Source organism: Monodon monoceros, unplaced genomic scaffold (genome assembly GCF_005190385.1).
Source record: "Monodon monoceros isolate NGI ecotype Baffin Bay Population unplaced genomic scaffold, NGI_Narwhal_1 Super_Scaffold_18, whole genome shotgun sequence".
NCBI lineage: Eukaryota > Metazoa > Chordata > Mammalia > Artiodactyla > Monodontidae > Monodon > Monodon monoceros.
In genome coordinates this window covers 128,266,093-128,278,364 of record NW_021703774.1, presented here as the reverse complement: position 1 = coordinate 128,278,364, position 12,272 = coordinate 128,266,093, and the positions used below count along the sequence as shown (strand labels likewise).

The 12,272-nt window shown below is 40.4% G+C and overlaps 1 protein-coding gene across 5 annotated transcripts in view; it reads left to right on the top strand.

Annotated features, from left to right (window-relative positions):
- The window catches only part of PATJ (PATJ crumbs cell polarity complex component), a 353,415-nt gene extending 342,847 nt beyond the window's left edge, over positions 1-10,568 (top strand). For 4 of the 5 annotated variants that reach the window (XM_029230615.1, XM_029230612.1, XM_029230614.1 and 1 more), the window contains 3 exons: positions 798-904; positions 4,117-4,240; positions 8,161-10,568. In XM_029230615.1, the coding sequence (XP_029086448.1) occupies positions 798-904; positions 4,117-4,240; positions 8,161-8,307 (378 nt within the window). In that variant the 3' untranslated portion in view covers positions 8,308-10,568. The remainder of the gene's footprint in view (positions 1-797; positions 905-4,116; positions 4,241-8,160) is intronic. The other variant, XM_029230616.1, reaches the window with a different exon arrangement.
- The last annotated feature ends 1,704 nt before the right edge of the window (positions 10,569-12,272 follow it).

Below are 12,272 nucleotides of genomic sequence, written 5' to 3'. Positions count from 1 at the left end.
TTTTATAGAGACTTCCCTGGAGGTCCAGTGGTTAAGACACCTGGCTTCCACTGCTGGGGGCATGGTTTTGATCCCTGGTTGGGGAACTAAGATCCTACATGCCACGTGGCACGGCCAAAGAATAGAAAAAAAAAAAGAGAGAGAGAGAAAAAGAGATGATTTTATAGAAAGACCAGTTGAATTTTTTGAGGATTGAAAGTGGGTTGTGAAAGGAAGAGTCCTCAAGGATGACACCAAGGTGTTTGCTGAGACTGGAAGAATGAAGTTGCATTACCTGAGATGAGGAAGGCCAGGGAGCAGAGGAGGGGTGGCGGAGTGGCTCAGTGCTGGACAGGTTAGATTTGAGATACCTGCTGGGCATCCCATTAGGGATGTCAAATTGGTGATTGGGTGTGTAGGTCTGGAGTTAAGTAAGAGGTGGTGCTGGAGAGACAGATTCGGGAATTATCATTACATAGATGATATTTAAATTCATAAAGGAGTATGAGGTGAGATAACTAAGGGGATGTTGAGATGGAAAGATAAGAAGCTCCAGGAGTGAGCCCTGTGGCACTCTGATAGAGTTTGGGGAGCTATGAAAAAAATGGCCAGAAGGTGGAAAGGAAACTAGTAAAGTGTAGTGTCATAGAAGCCAAATGAAGAAAATCGTTTGAGAAAGAATAATCCATTGTGTCAAATTCTGTAGATATATTAAATAAGACTGAGAACTGACCATTGGATAGAGTATGGTTTCTCTAATTCTTCCCTGACTTATAATGGATTGTCTTGTTCTGACTCCCCCCCGCTCCCCCACCCAGGTTGTGGCAGATACCAATATAAGTGGCATAGCAACTCAGCTTGAGAACATGTCTACGGGCTACCCCCTTGGTTCACCCGCTGCCAAGCACCATCTGGAGGACACAGAGTGAGTATTCTAGATGCAGAGTGCCTCTTATGTGTGTGGGCAAAGCTCAGTGAGACCTTTTCCAGATTGTAGAGTGTGCTCCCTAAAGGAGAGGAATGGGAAAGTACACGTTACCCTTTCTGACTCCTAGAGAATCTCCAAGAAAGCAACAGGGTTGCCCTACTTCTCACAAGGCTTTGCTCCACCACGTGAGTTCTTCACAGACTCTTACCACAGGGCCTGCACACACCGCACCTGGCCACTGGAACTGGTGCCTGTGCCCTCTCCCCTCAGAATCCTCAGATTTATAGCCCAGATGCGCCCTTCATTACACAAGGAACCAGGTTTCCTCAGTTTTCTAAGCTAAAATCTTGTTCTGAGGTTAAATCTTCTCGTCATACTTGCTGGCATTTTTTACTAAAACCTGTCACTGCAGTTAAAGTTGCTCATTAAAGTAGTGTTTCTCAAACGAGAATGTCCATAAGAATAACTCAAACAGCATATTTAAATATGCTAATTCCTCTGGCCCATCTCAGAGATTCTGAGTAGGTGGTCTAGGGTGAGTTCTCCAGGACAGTGTTGCTGCAGATAAGCCGAGGACCCACACTTTGAGAAATGCTGCCCAAAGTTATTCGTCTCAACTCTACCAGTGCCTGGTCACTAGCTGGTGCTCAATAAATGTTTGTTGGCTGATCCGAACCCTTTATTGGAAGAATCTGATGGTCACAGCCATTCCCAAGTTTTTCCTGATTGTTCATTAACTTAAATGACAGCTTTGAGTTTGTCTTTCTTGAGGAAAGAATATTAAACTAGGCTCATTTTACTTTTTTCTCATTATGAAAGTAATGAACACTTGCTATTAAAATGTGACAAATACATGAAAGTATAACATTTTCAGGCTAGAATGGCCATTTATTTAAAAAAAAAAAGAAATCAGGACCCTTATATGAAGAATAGTATATACACTTAGCATCCTTTAACATGTCCATGGAACTACTGAGATGCCCTGTGATCTTGGGTCCTTTGCTATGATTCCACAGCTCCTGGCAGGTTGGGAACTACTAGGATAAAAGAATTTAAAAATCACTTATAATCTGACCACTGTTAACATTGGAGTTTTTGTGTTTTTTTTTTTTACTAGTCTTCTAAGTGAAAGTAAATTAAAACTAACTGGAAGTGTGAGATAAATGGAGGTAAACTCCATCTAATGCTGCCAGTGGAGGAGTGAAGCTGCATTCCTCCCTCTCCCGGAGAAAACAGACTCTAATTGTGAATAGGTACAATTACGAAGGTCTCTAATGATTTGGTGGCCCCCAGGGGCTAGCTCTAAAACAATGCCCTTGGACATCTAGGTTCCCATTTCAATATCCTCGGAAATAGGGCTGGCTGTGTTTGAAAGAGGAGACATGAATCAAGTTCCTGTCTAGCCAGTGGCCTATTACTGAGAGTGCTTATAAGGCCACAGAGTGATGAGACGTAGAGCCTTATTCATGACGTCATTACCATTCAGCCACAGGGGATAATACTTCATTATTTCAGCAGGTATTTATTGAGTGCCTTCCTAAGGCTAGACACTACATGTGCTGGGTCCTGAGGACTCAAACTTAGAAACGTAGGTGAAGGCATTGCCCCAGTCCTCATAGAACTGCCAGAGGATTGGAAAAACAGACCCATAAATCCATGTTTATAAAAGAGTTAATAAGTGTTGGAGAGCTTAGTTCAGTGAGAGAGAGAAGTAAGCACAAAGTCCTGTGAAGCCATGGAAGAGAGGCATAACTCAGCTAGGGAGGGTACTTGGAGTCACTAATGCTTAACCTGAGTTTTTAAATAATTGGAAAAACCAGGAGTGGCATTTAAAAGAGGTAATAATATATATGGTATAGACATTCAGCAATTACTATGGATGCCTGCTGTAAACAACCAGCAAGTGCATAGCAAACAACTGGTATCAGTGGGAAGCAGCTGAAAATCAAGCTTAAAATAAGCCAGGCAAAATCGAGGAGGAGGAGAGGGAAGAATATTCTAGTCAGACACAACAGCATATTCAAAGGTTGCTCATATCCGTTTTGCAAATTTCTCTGAGTACACGAATGGCTGCATTTATATCAGGTGGCTCTGCCTCTCGGATGTGCATGCTGCCGCAAAACAAGTGGCCCTGCCACGATACGCATATGAACCTCCTGCTGATAAGACGACAGGGCCCAGGTACCAGAGTTCCTTTAGGTCTTTACCGTTTGGACAACCACGTATGGGAATAAGAAATTGGCGTTAGTTAAGCTTAGCTTTAACTCCTTGAGCCCACACGTGTAATTTAATTTTTACCCATGTTGTTTCTGAGAGAGATGACTTCCACACTGGACAAAGCTTTGAAAATCTAAATTATACATTTGAAACAAATTGTCTTTATCCATTTTGCTTCACCTTGGTTTCTCTCTTCTCTCCTGGATTTCAGTTCTCATTTACGTAGTCGTGATTCTGAGGGTGTGATAGGCACAGCGCTTGGTGCTGGGAATGCCCAGAGGGCGGAGGCTTAAGGAGTTGATAATCTGGTAGAGGAGAAAGATGGTTAAGAAATCATGATACAGTATGACAAGTGCTGTATGGAAATCTGGACCAAGAACAAAGGGAGCACAGAGAAGGTGGGGGTGAATTCTTCCAAGGGAGTCAGGAAAGCATCGCATTGGAGATTGGAGGTGGGTTTTGAAGAATGAGTTCCCACACTCAGTGGAAGTGGGGATCAGGTGCAGCGAGGATATTCAGGCAGAATAACAGCAGCCATTACTGAGCTCTAGGGCTGCCGTCACCTGTTCTGTTCAGAGGTCCACCTGTGGGCTGCGGTGTACACCAAGCTCAGGTGATACCCTGCCTCTCCATCTCCATGCATGTTCTTCAAAGATGTAAAGACAGTTCCATTCAGCTTTAGACAGTAAGTTAAAAAGTTAAAAACTAAGCAAAAAAAAGAGTGCTTTGACAACTTCAGCATCATGACTTTATTTTCAGTTAAAAAACAGTGGGTTTTATGAAAGAGAAACCTCTAAAACATCAAAAATATTGGCATGATATAGGAAATTCAAAAATAAGTTTCTATATTGCTTTCTGACAGTTTGATTTGATAAACTGACCATCATCATTTCGCAGTATGAAAGTCTCTCTCAAATCTGTGTTCTTCCATTAAAATGAAATTCCCTCTCAATATCTATTCTTGAATTAAACAGCGTGCATTGTGTTTTCAGAACACCTCCACCTAAGATTATTACTTTGGAGAAAGGCTCTGAAGGATTGGGGTTTAGTATTGTAGGGGGTTATGGAAGTCCCCATGGAGACCTGCCAATTTATGTCAAGACTATATTTGCAAAGGTATTTTTTTCCTTTTTACTGTACTTTTTTTTTTTTAAATAAAACTTAGGTGAGATTTTTTTTGTGTTTTGCTTTGCTTTACTTTGGGTGATACCTGAATGTGTGCATGTATGCTTGTTTCATTTTCATCTTACAGGAAATTCCCACACCACACTAGTGCAAGAAGTGTTCTTTTATAAAAGTGGAGTCACAAGAAGTGTAATATTCTTTAGACCCTTTTACAAAAGTAGATGCTAACAGATTTTAAAGAGTGTCTTCTTTCAACAACCAGTGTAAGGAATATGGCATGCTCTTTGCAAGAGCTCTTTGGCCTTGGAAGTATTGTTCTTGCGAGAACAAAGATTTAGCTTTCTACTTTAAGATATTGCAGAGGGCCATGGCGTAAAGCTTTGTACAAGCCTGGGATCAGTGCAGCATTAATGGCTGCCCAACCTCAGGATGCTTTAGCTGAAGGTGGTTTCTCTCTTCCAATAGTCTGCCAAGTACTTGCAGGATTAACCCAGTGAGTTAGACTAAGACTGGATAACAGGGGACTTCCCTGGCAGCGCAGTGGTTAAGAATCCGCCTGCCAATGCAGGGGACATGGGTTCGAGCCCTGGTATGGGAAGATCCCACATGCTGCAGTGCAACTAAGCCCGCATGCCACAACCACTGAAGCCCGTGCACCTAGAGCCTATGCTCCACAACAAGAGAAGCCACTGCAATGAGAAGCCTGTGCACCACAACGAAGAGTAGCCCCTGCTCACCGCAACTAGAGGAAAGCCCACGCACAGCAATGAAGACCCAACGCAGCCAAAAATTAAATAAATAAATTTATAAAAAGAAAAAAAAAAGGGTGGATAACGGTATCTTTCAAGAATTAAGTAGTCCAATTCATCCTACTTAATACACAGGTCATAGTGTAGGTTTCTACTGCTGCCACTAGATAGCTCTTAGATAAGTTTTTAATTTCATTATTAAAGTTGGAATTTAAATTTGTTATAAACTTTTAAGATCTCTGAAAGTATTTAGTTTTGATACTACAACTTTATTCTTCATTGCTTTTATCACAATCATTTGTTTATTAATTGATCCAATTGCCTCCTAGTGCTTTATTTTCCTAAAGAAATAAAGGCCTTCCACAGAAGAAATAAGACAGATTCTTTCTCTTTCCAGAAGGCTGTACTATACACTATATACAAGTTTGCTTTTACCTATGCAGAAGTTATCACCTGTTAATTGGGTGTAACCGTGACCTGACATAAGCCTCAAGTTGTTTGGCGTTTGCTTTTGGAACACATTAGGCAGCTACAGATTTTTTTTTTTTTTTGCGGTACGCGGGCTTCCCACTGTTGTGGCCTCTCCCGTCACGGAGCACAGGCTCCGGACGCGCAGGCTCGGCGGCCATGGCTCACGGGCCCAGCTGCTCCATGGTATGTGGGATCTTCCCGGACCGGGGCACGAACCCGTGTCCCCTGCATCGGCAGGTGGACTCTCAACCACTGCGCCACCAGGGAAGCCCAAGCAGCTACAGATTTACACACCTGTTTCCATCTTGCTAGGATGCCTGTCAAGGGGGCATGTTATTCCCATACACACATCTGTTGACCTGACGATGGATGAACAGGGAAAGGAAAGGCAGATCAGAAACGTTCTGGATGACAGTGCTGCCCCAGTCTGATAATTCCCAAGGTGGATAAACCACCTACAAACCCTCCTTTTCCTAGGATAACACCATAAGTAGCTGTGATAATGATTCTTTGGGAGGATTGTTATACTTTGCATTTAAAAGAGCCAGCTATGGAGATAATGACAGTGGAATGGCTGCAAAGTGAGCCCCCACTAAGCTAAAGATTCCCCCCGTAGGAGTTTTGATCTAGGAACTACAGCTATATGTTTTCCTTTTTTTATTTTAAACACTGAACATACATCTTTAAAATGTTTATCTCTGATTCAGGTTTCTGGACCTCAGATGTCCACAGGCTGGACACAGGGTGTGGCTTATTACGTGACCTTTTTGGTGTCCTAAGCACCTTTTAACAGTTCTCTTGCTCAACTAAGAAATTATTGTGGCCCATCCAGGTCTTTTCTTCCCCTCCAGAAGCAGGAAGCATCACAGACACTTAGGGTGTGTAGAATTTGCGAGGCTTAATCCGTCTGATTAACTGGCCGGCAGGGCCTTCCATTTTCTTTCAGGTGTTTGGTTGGAAACTTCAGAATCAAAGCCAACTTTAGATCTTAGTCCCTTCAGCAGCCGAATTTTACCATAAGCCAACAAGTGATTGGCCTAAAGACTTCGACAGCCCTGAAAATTGAGGGAGCAGTTTTTTGGAGCCTGTGAAATCTGAAAACATGAGTTTGATCATCATTCGTTTCATTTTATTATACTACCGCCATGATTGAGTAAATACCACGTGCCGTACACTTAATCCTTGGAACAGGGCGAAAGATAGATAATAGAGCCTATATAACAGCGTAGGGAAGGCGAAGTGACCAAACTAGGACACAGCAAGTGGGTAAGGCCACGTTTCCAAGCTAGATGGAGGTCTGTCTGTGAGCCATTTATTTCTTCCTTCCCTTGTTTAGTCTACAGATGCCACATTAATAACGTAGGAGAGGAGATTCAGGTCAGTGTAATTATCAGGTAAGCACGGCAATACCTGAAATAGTGTACACATCCTAGAAAGCCGAAAAATCGACCTTTTTTGCATTAGTGAAAATGAAAACTTGAAGAGCTTAATGTGCTCTTTAAAGAACTAATTACACAGGTATCTGAGGTTAACTGAAACCCTTAAATCTCAGCATGTAAAATTTATTAAAATCAAGTTAGATTTATCCATTAGCACTACGTGTTTAATCCTGTCTTCGGTGCAGTTAACACACTTTCTTAAAAGCAGAGAAAATTTTGAATAAAGCTGCAAATTATTTAATCTTGGTATTTTCCCCCCAGTATAGTCCTGGTTTTGAATATTCTTTATTACATCTTTTTACAGGAATTCCATCCTTTTCACGGCTTTGAAATTCTAGATAATTCACCCACCACCTCAGGACCTCCATGCTGTAGGACACAGGTCTCTGGAGTGTTAGTGCCTCTTAGCTGGGCTTCTGCAGGAGGCCATCAGCGACCAGGTGCCCACGGGCCTTGGTTAATTTCCCCAGTAGTTCCACATCCTTTAGAGGACTCTTTTGGCACTAACTTTTCCAGGAGTTCTCACAATTACTCCAACAGATGGAGAAAGCTTCCTGTGAATCATTTTCTAGGTCTTTTATTTCCTTACTCGTCCAAAGTATTTCTAGTAATATCATGGCGTTTTTGATACTCAGCTTTAGAAGGAAGAAAAGCCCAAGTTTCACTTGCTTTGTGCCATTCTGAAGAGCCATGCATGACTGAATATGTAATGAAAGTAGTCATTTAGAAACCTATTTAGATGGATCAAAGGTAAAGTTGAAGCTATTGAATATATTACAAAATTTTAGAAATGCTCCACTTCTGTGTATTTTTATATTTATATATATATGTATATAGAACAGCTTTATTGAGATATGTTCACATACCATAAAATTCACCCATTTAGAGGATAAAACTAATACCAGATTCAGTTCTGCCTTTGTATGCTACATATTCATGAATGTGACATGATATGACATTCAAATTCCATTCAGTACTGAATATCGAAATAAGGTCCTACCGGTATTAAAAGAAATGTGAACGTCAGGACATTTCTACTAGTATGTTATGTAAACAATGCATAATTATGATTACTATTCAACCATTATTCAAATAACATATCCTACATTTTTCTTAGTTTTCTTAATTTAAAAATATTACCTAGAAATAACTTTAATTGGTAGTTTTAAAAGTTTTTCTTGTAATGTGCACACCATAATATTAATATTAATCGCATCATCCTAGATTAAACTGGAATGTTTCTTGTTTGCAGGGAGCAGCTGCAGATGACGGCCGATTGAAGCGAGGTGATCAGATTTTAGCTGTTAATGGTGAGACTCTGGAAGGTGTGACACATGAGGAAGCTGTGGCCATTCTAAAACACCAGAGAGGAACTGTAGTCTTAACTGTGCTGTCCTGAGCCTTGGGTCCTGATCACAAGATAGATGTGGTTGTAGAATATCCATAGGAAGACAAAGTTCTGAGGATGAAAAGCAGCCTCAACTAAAACCCACCTTCATTCTTACCATCTCAACCTCTCTGCTTGGGAGAGATGGCCTAGGTTTCACGTGAATTTCCCAAGTTGACAATCTAATGTTTCCCAGATTCTCTCACCTCTTGGTGAGGTTAATTTCTAACAGCTGAGTCTTATGCATTTTGCATTTAACATCAATGTTTATCAACTAGTAGTAAGTGGTTCTGATTATATTTGCTGAAATGGAAGTTAACAACCTCTCATTCCTTATGTCCTTCTCTCCCCGTCCCGACTCATGGAGGCTAAGCAGCAACCAGATCGCATCCGATGAACAGAAACAAATGTTAAGCAACTTGTCATCTCACTCATGATTTACGTATGCTAATTGTCTCTTCAGATACACCAGAAAACATTAGCAGTGTAATTAACTTAGCAGTGATGCCCATGATGAAATACCAGATTCTCCTGTGGGAAATTACCGTGCTCTTTTCTGTACGACTTATCATCAAATAAGCCTCAAATTCATTTCTCTGGGTAGATCTTCATAAGTTAGTCATCGGTGATTATGATGAGTCAATTTGCAGACTGTAATCTAAAAATTCTGAATGGCTTTCTAATTGTTTTCTTAGCTACGTAAGTGCATACTACTGAGAAAATGCACCTTCTTCTCAGCAAGAACAATTAGCATCCATGTTCTGAATTCTAACAATGCTAAGTTATGCTCAAGTCTGGGAAGTTCATCTGGAGTTAACAGCATTTCAGTAGGCAGGCATCATTCCCACACCTCAGGCTTCAGACGAGGAGGTGGAAGCCCCAGAACCACACTACAGAGGTCAGCAAGTTTTTACTAAAGACAGCCAAGGTCTGGATGGCCTTGGCATTGTGCAAAGTGGAGTGACAAATTTGAGTATCCCTCCGCTTGGCTCCGTGCCTGTCCGTCGAGCAGCACACAGTGTAGGAACGTAGATGGAGCAGCGCACTTAGCCACAGAGTGACTGAACAAGTGGACTGAGCCTAGGAATCAGTGATGGCTCCCTGGAGATTGTTTCCTGGTCTCCAGGCAGCCTCCCGTTTGCTGAAGTGTTCATGCTAAGAAAGCAACTACAGCAAAAAATAAAAGAATACCTTTAAAGTTGGTTAGGGGCCTTCTTATTCAGGTATTAGCAGGAAAAGGGGTGGGGGGGTGATGCTTATCAATGAATGTGTTGTAGGCTCTTCTGTGAAAAAATGCACCACAAAAGATAAGTACCAGAATGGGTAATAGAAGTAGTGTGGCATTATTTAACTAAAACACAATGCTGCAAATGGTTCACAATAATTATCAAAATGTAATGGGCTCCAATTTAAAATGTTATTTAATAAGTATAGATTTTAATTGAGAACTATCTTTCAGTAGATGTAATCACAAAGTGCATTAACTCTTGTTGGAATATTTTATGGCTATTCCAAAGTGTAGAGTGCCTAAATTTCATGTTGAAAATGTCTTTCATTACTGGTATTAAGTTTTCTGAATTTACACATGGCTTTTGAAATGTCTGATGTATCCTGAGATACGCAGTGTTGTTAGAAATTATTTTTCAATGCATGAGAACCTATCAGCCTCAGAACGTTCTCTGTTAATTGTATCTGCAAGAACACCTCAAGCAGCCAAGAAGAAATAAAGCCCAAATAAAACTTGAAAATGCACCTTAAAAAAAATACATACATATGTTATATATATATACTTTTGAAATGTGATTCTGCTTGATTTTGATGGAATGGCCATTAAATACACATTTTGAAGTAACATATCATTGTTTTGTTTCTTTACACATTATCCTTTTAGGACATGCTACAACAAGTCTCTTGATAAAGGAATTGTGGTGCTTTATACTCCTTGCTGCAGTAAATTGATAGAACTATTGCTTCTCATAACTGGTTCTGTCTCTGCTTGCATGACTAGTAAATAAGTGCCTTCCCAAAAACATTTTTTTTTTTTGCATCAGAACTTACCAAGCTAAGAGGATATGAAGATGGGAATTTGTGAAAGGAGTAGTTCTCTCATAGCCACATATATTGTTTTAGCCTCATCATTTGGGCCATTTAAGTATAGTAATGATACCATTTATTAGAGTTAGCATGAGAGGGAAGTAAACCAGGAAAGATAAAACTGTTGAAAGTTTGTATGTATAAGGTATTTCCAAAAATTCTAAATAAATGTAGTTACCAAGGAGCAAATGGAGTTTTATTATATATGAAAAAGTTTAATTTCTGCATCTTGTTTTGTGTTTTCGTCAGCTATTTTGTTCCCTAATAGAAAAAGGATCAACTTTTCACAAAGTCTAGTATCCTATTAATATCTAGGATCCATTAATAGCTGTCTCATATTAATTGCTGCTGTGTTGTCAGGCATTAGAAGAGACGCTTTTCAAAGGAGGCCGTATAGCAGTCCAGAAGGTGAGTCTTGGCATCACACTGCCTGAGTTTGAATCTTGATGTAGTAGCCATGTGACCTTGTCCAAGTTATTTAGTTTCTTCAATCAGAAAGGGGGAACAGGAGAGTTCAAAGCACTATAATGAATAAAATCCAAGTAGAACTCTTAGTCTAGTGCCTGGATCATAGTAAGCACTACATAAATAAATATTAACAATAAACCTCTTATCCCATTTATGGAGATGGTCTGAAATTAGACACATGCTGGAGATTAGTGGTTTCAATCAGTAATGACCTTTAAAAAGAAAATATTTCCGAGAGTGGCTTAGCTCTGAATTGTTGCCCCAAGTCAGATAACAAAGTGTGTAACTGATTAAAATGCTGTGAGCTTGTGTAACTAGAGTTTGTGTTATCAAAAAGCTGAAACCAAGGCTTCCATTGTCAGCCATGCCACTGGGATATAGCTGGATGGGGAGTAATACCAACTCCATACGCCTGCTGCCCACCTCCGGAACCAGGCAAGGCACTTCAATTACCATCAACCCTCGGCAAGCAATTTTAAGCTGGTATGTTCCAGGAATTTGGAATTGTAAACTGTTGTTTTATTAACCCAACCACACTCCCTTTCTTCCCTTCTTCACACCCATCCACTGTCAAAGAAGTCAGCCCCCCCCCGCCCCCACCAGATGAGACGCTTCTTTGAAAACAGGGACTAGGTCACATTCACCTTCATGTTAATTTCATCCAGTGTACTTTTCAAATTCTGTATGTCCCATCTTTAGATGTTTTATTTGGGTCTTTTTAAAATATCTTCCATTTCCCTCCTCATGGCCATGTTTTCCTTTACATCAGAGGTTAACAAACTTTTGATGTGAAGAACCAGATAATACATATTTTAGGCTTTTCAGGCCTTTGTAATCTTCGTCATAAGTACTCAACTTTGCCATTGTAGCATGCAAGCAGCGGTAGGCAAAACATAAATTAACAAGCTGGCTGTGTTCTAATAAAGCTTTATTTACACACACACAGGCAGTGAGCCAACTTTGGCCCACAGGCTATACTTTGCCCCTGCTTTATATACGTGAATATATTTTAAGACTATAGTAGTTAAGATCCTTTTCTACTATAGTATTCCATCTTTGCTATTCCTAGAGTGTTCTGTTGATTGAATTTTCTTTCCTGATTATGGATGGGTCTTATCTTTTGGCTTCGCATGTCTGATAATTTTTTATTGGATGCAAGCATTGTAAAATTTACGTTGTTGGGTGATGGATTCCATTGTATTCCTTTAAATGGTAGTGGACTGTTCTGGCATGCAGTTATGTTAACTCATAATCAGTTTGATCCTTTCAACTCTTGTTCTCAGGCTTTCCTAGGGCAGATCTAATGCAGCCTTTAGAGCTAATTTTGTCCCACTGTTAAGGCATTCTGAAATTTCTATCCAATGCGTGTATATCATGAGGTCTTTCCACCCTGACAGGTGGAAACCATCCACAGC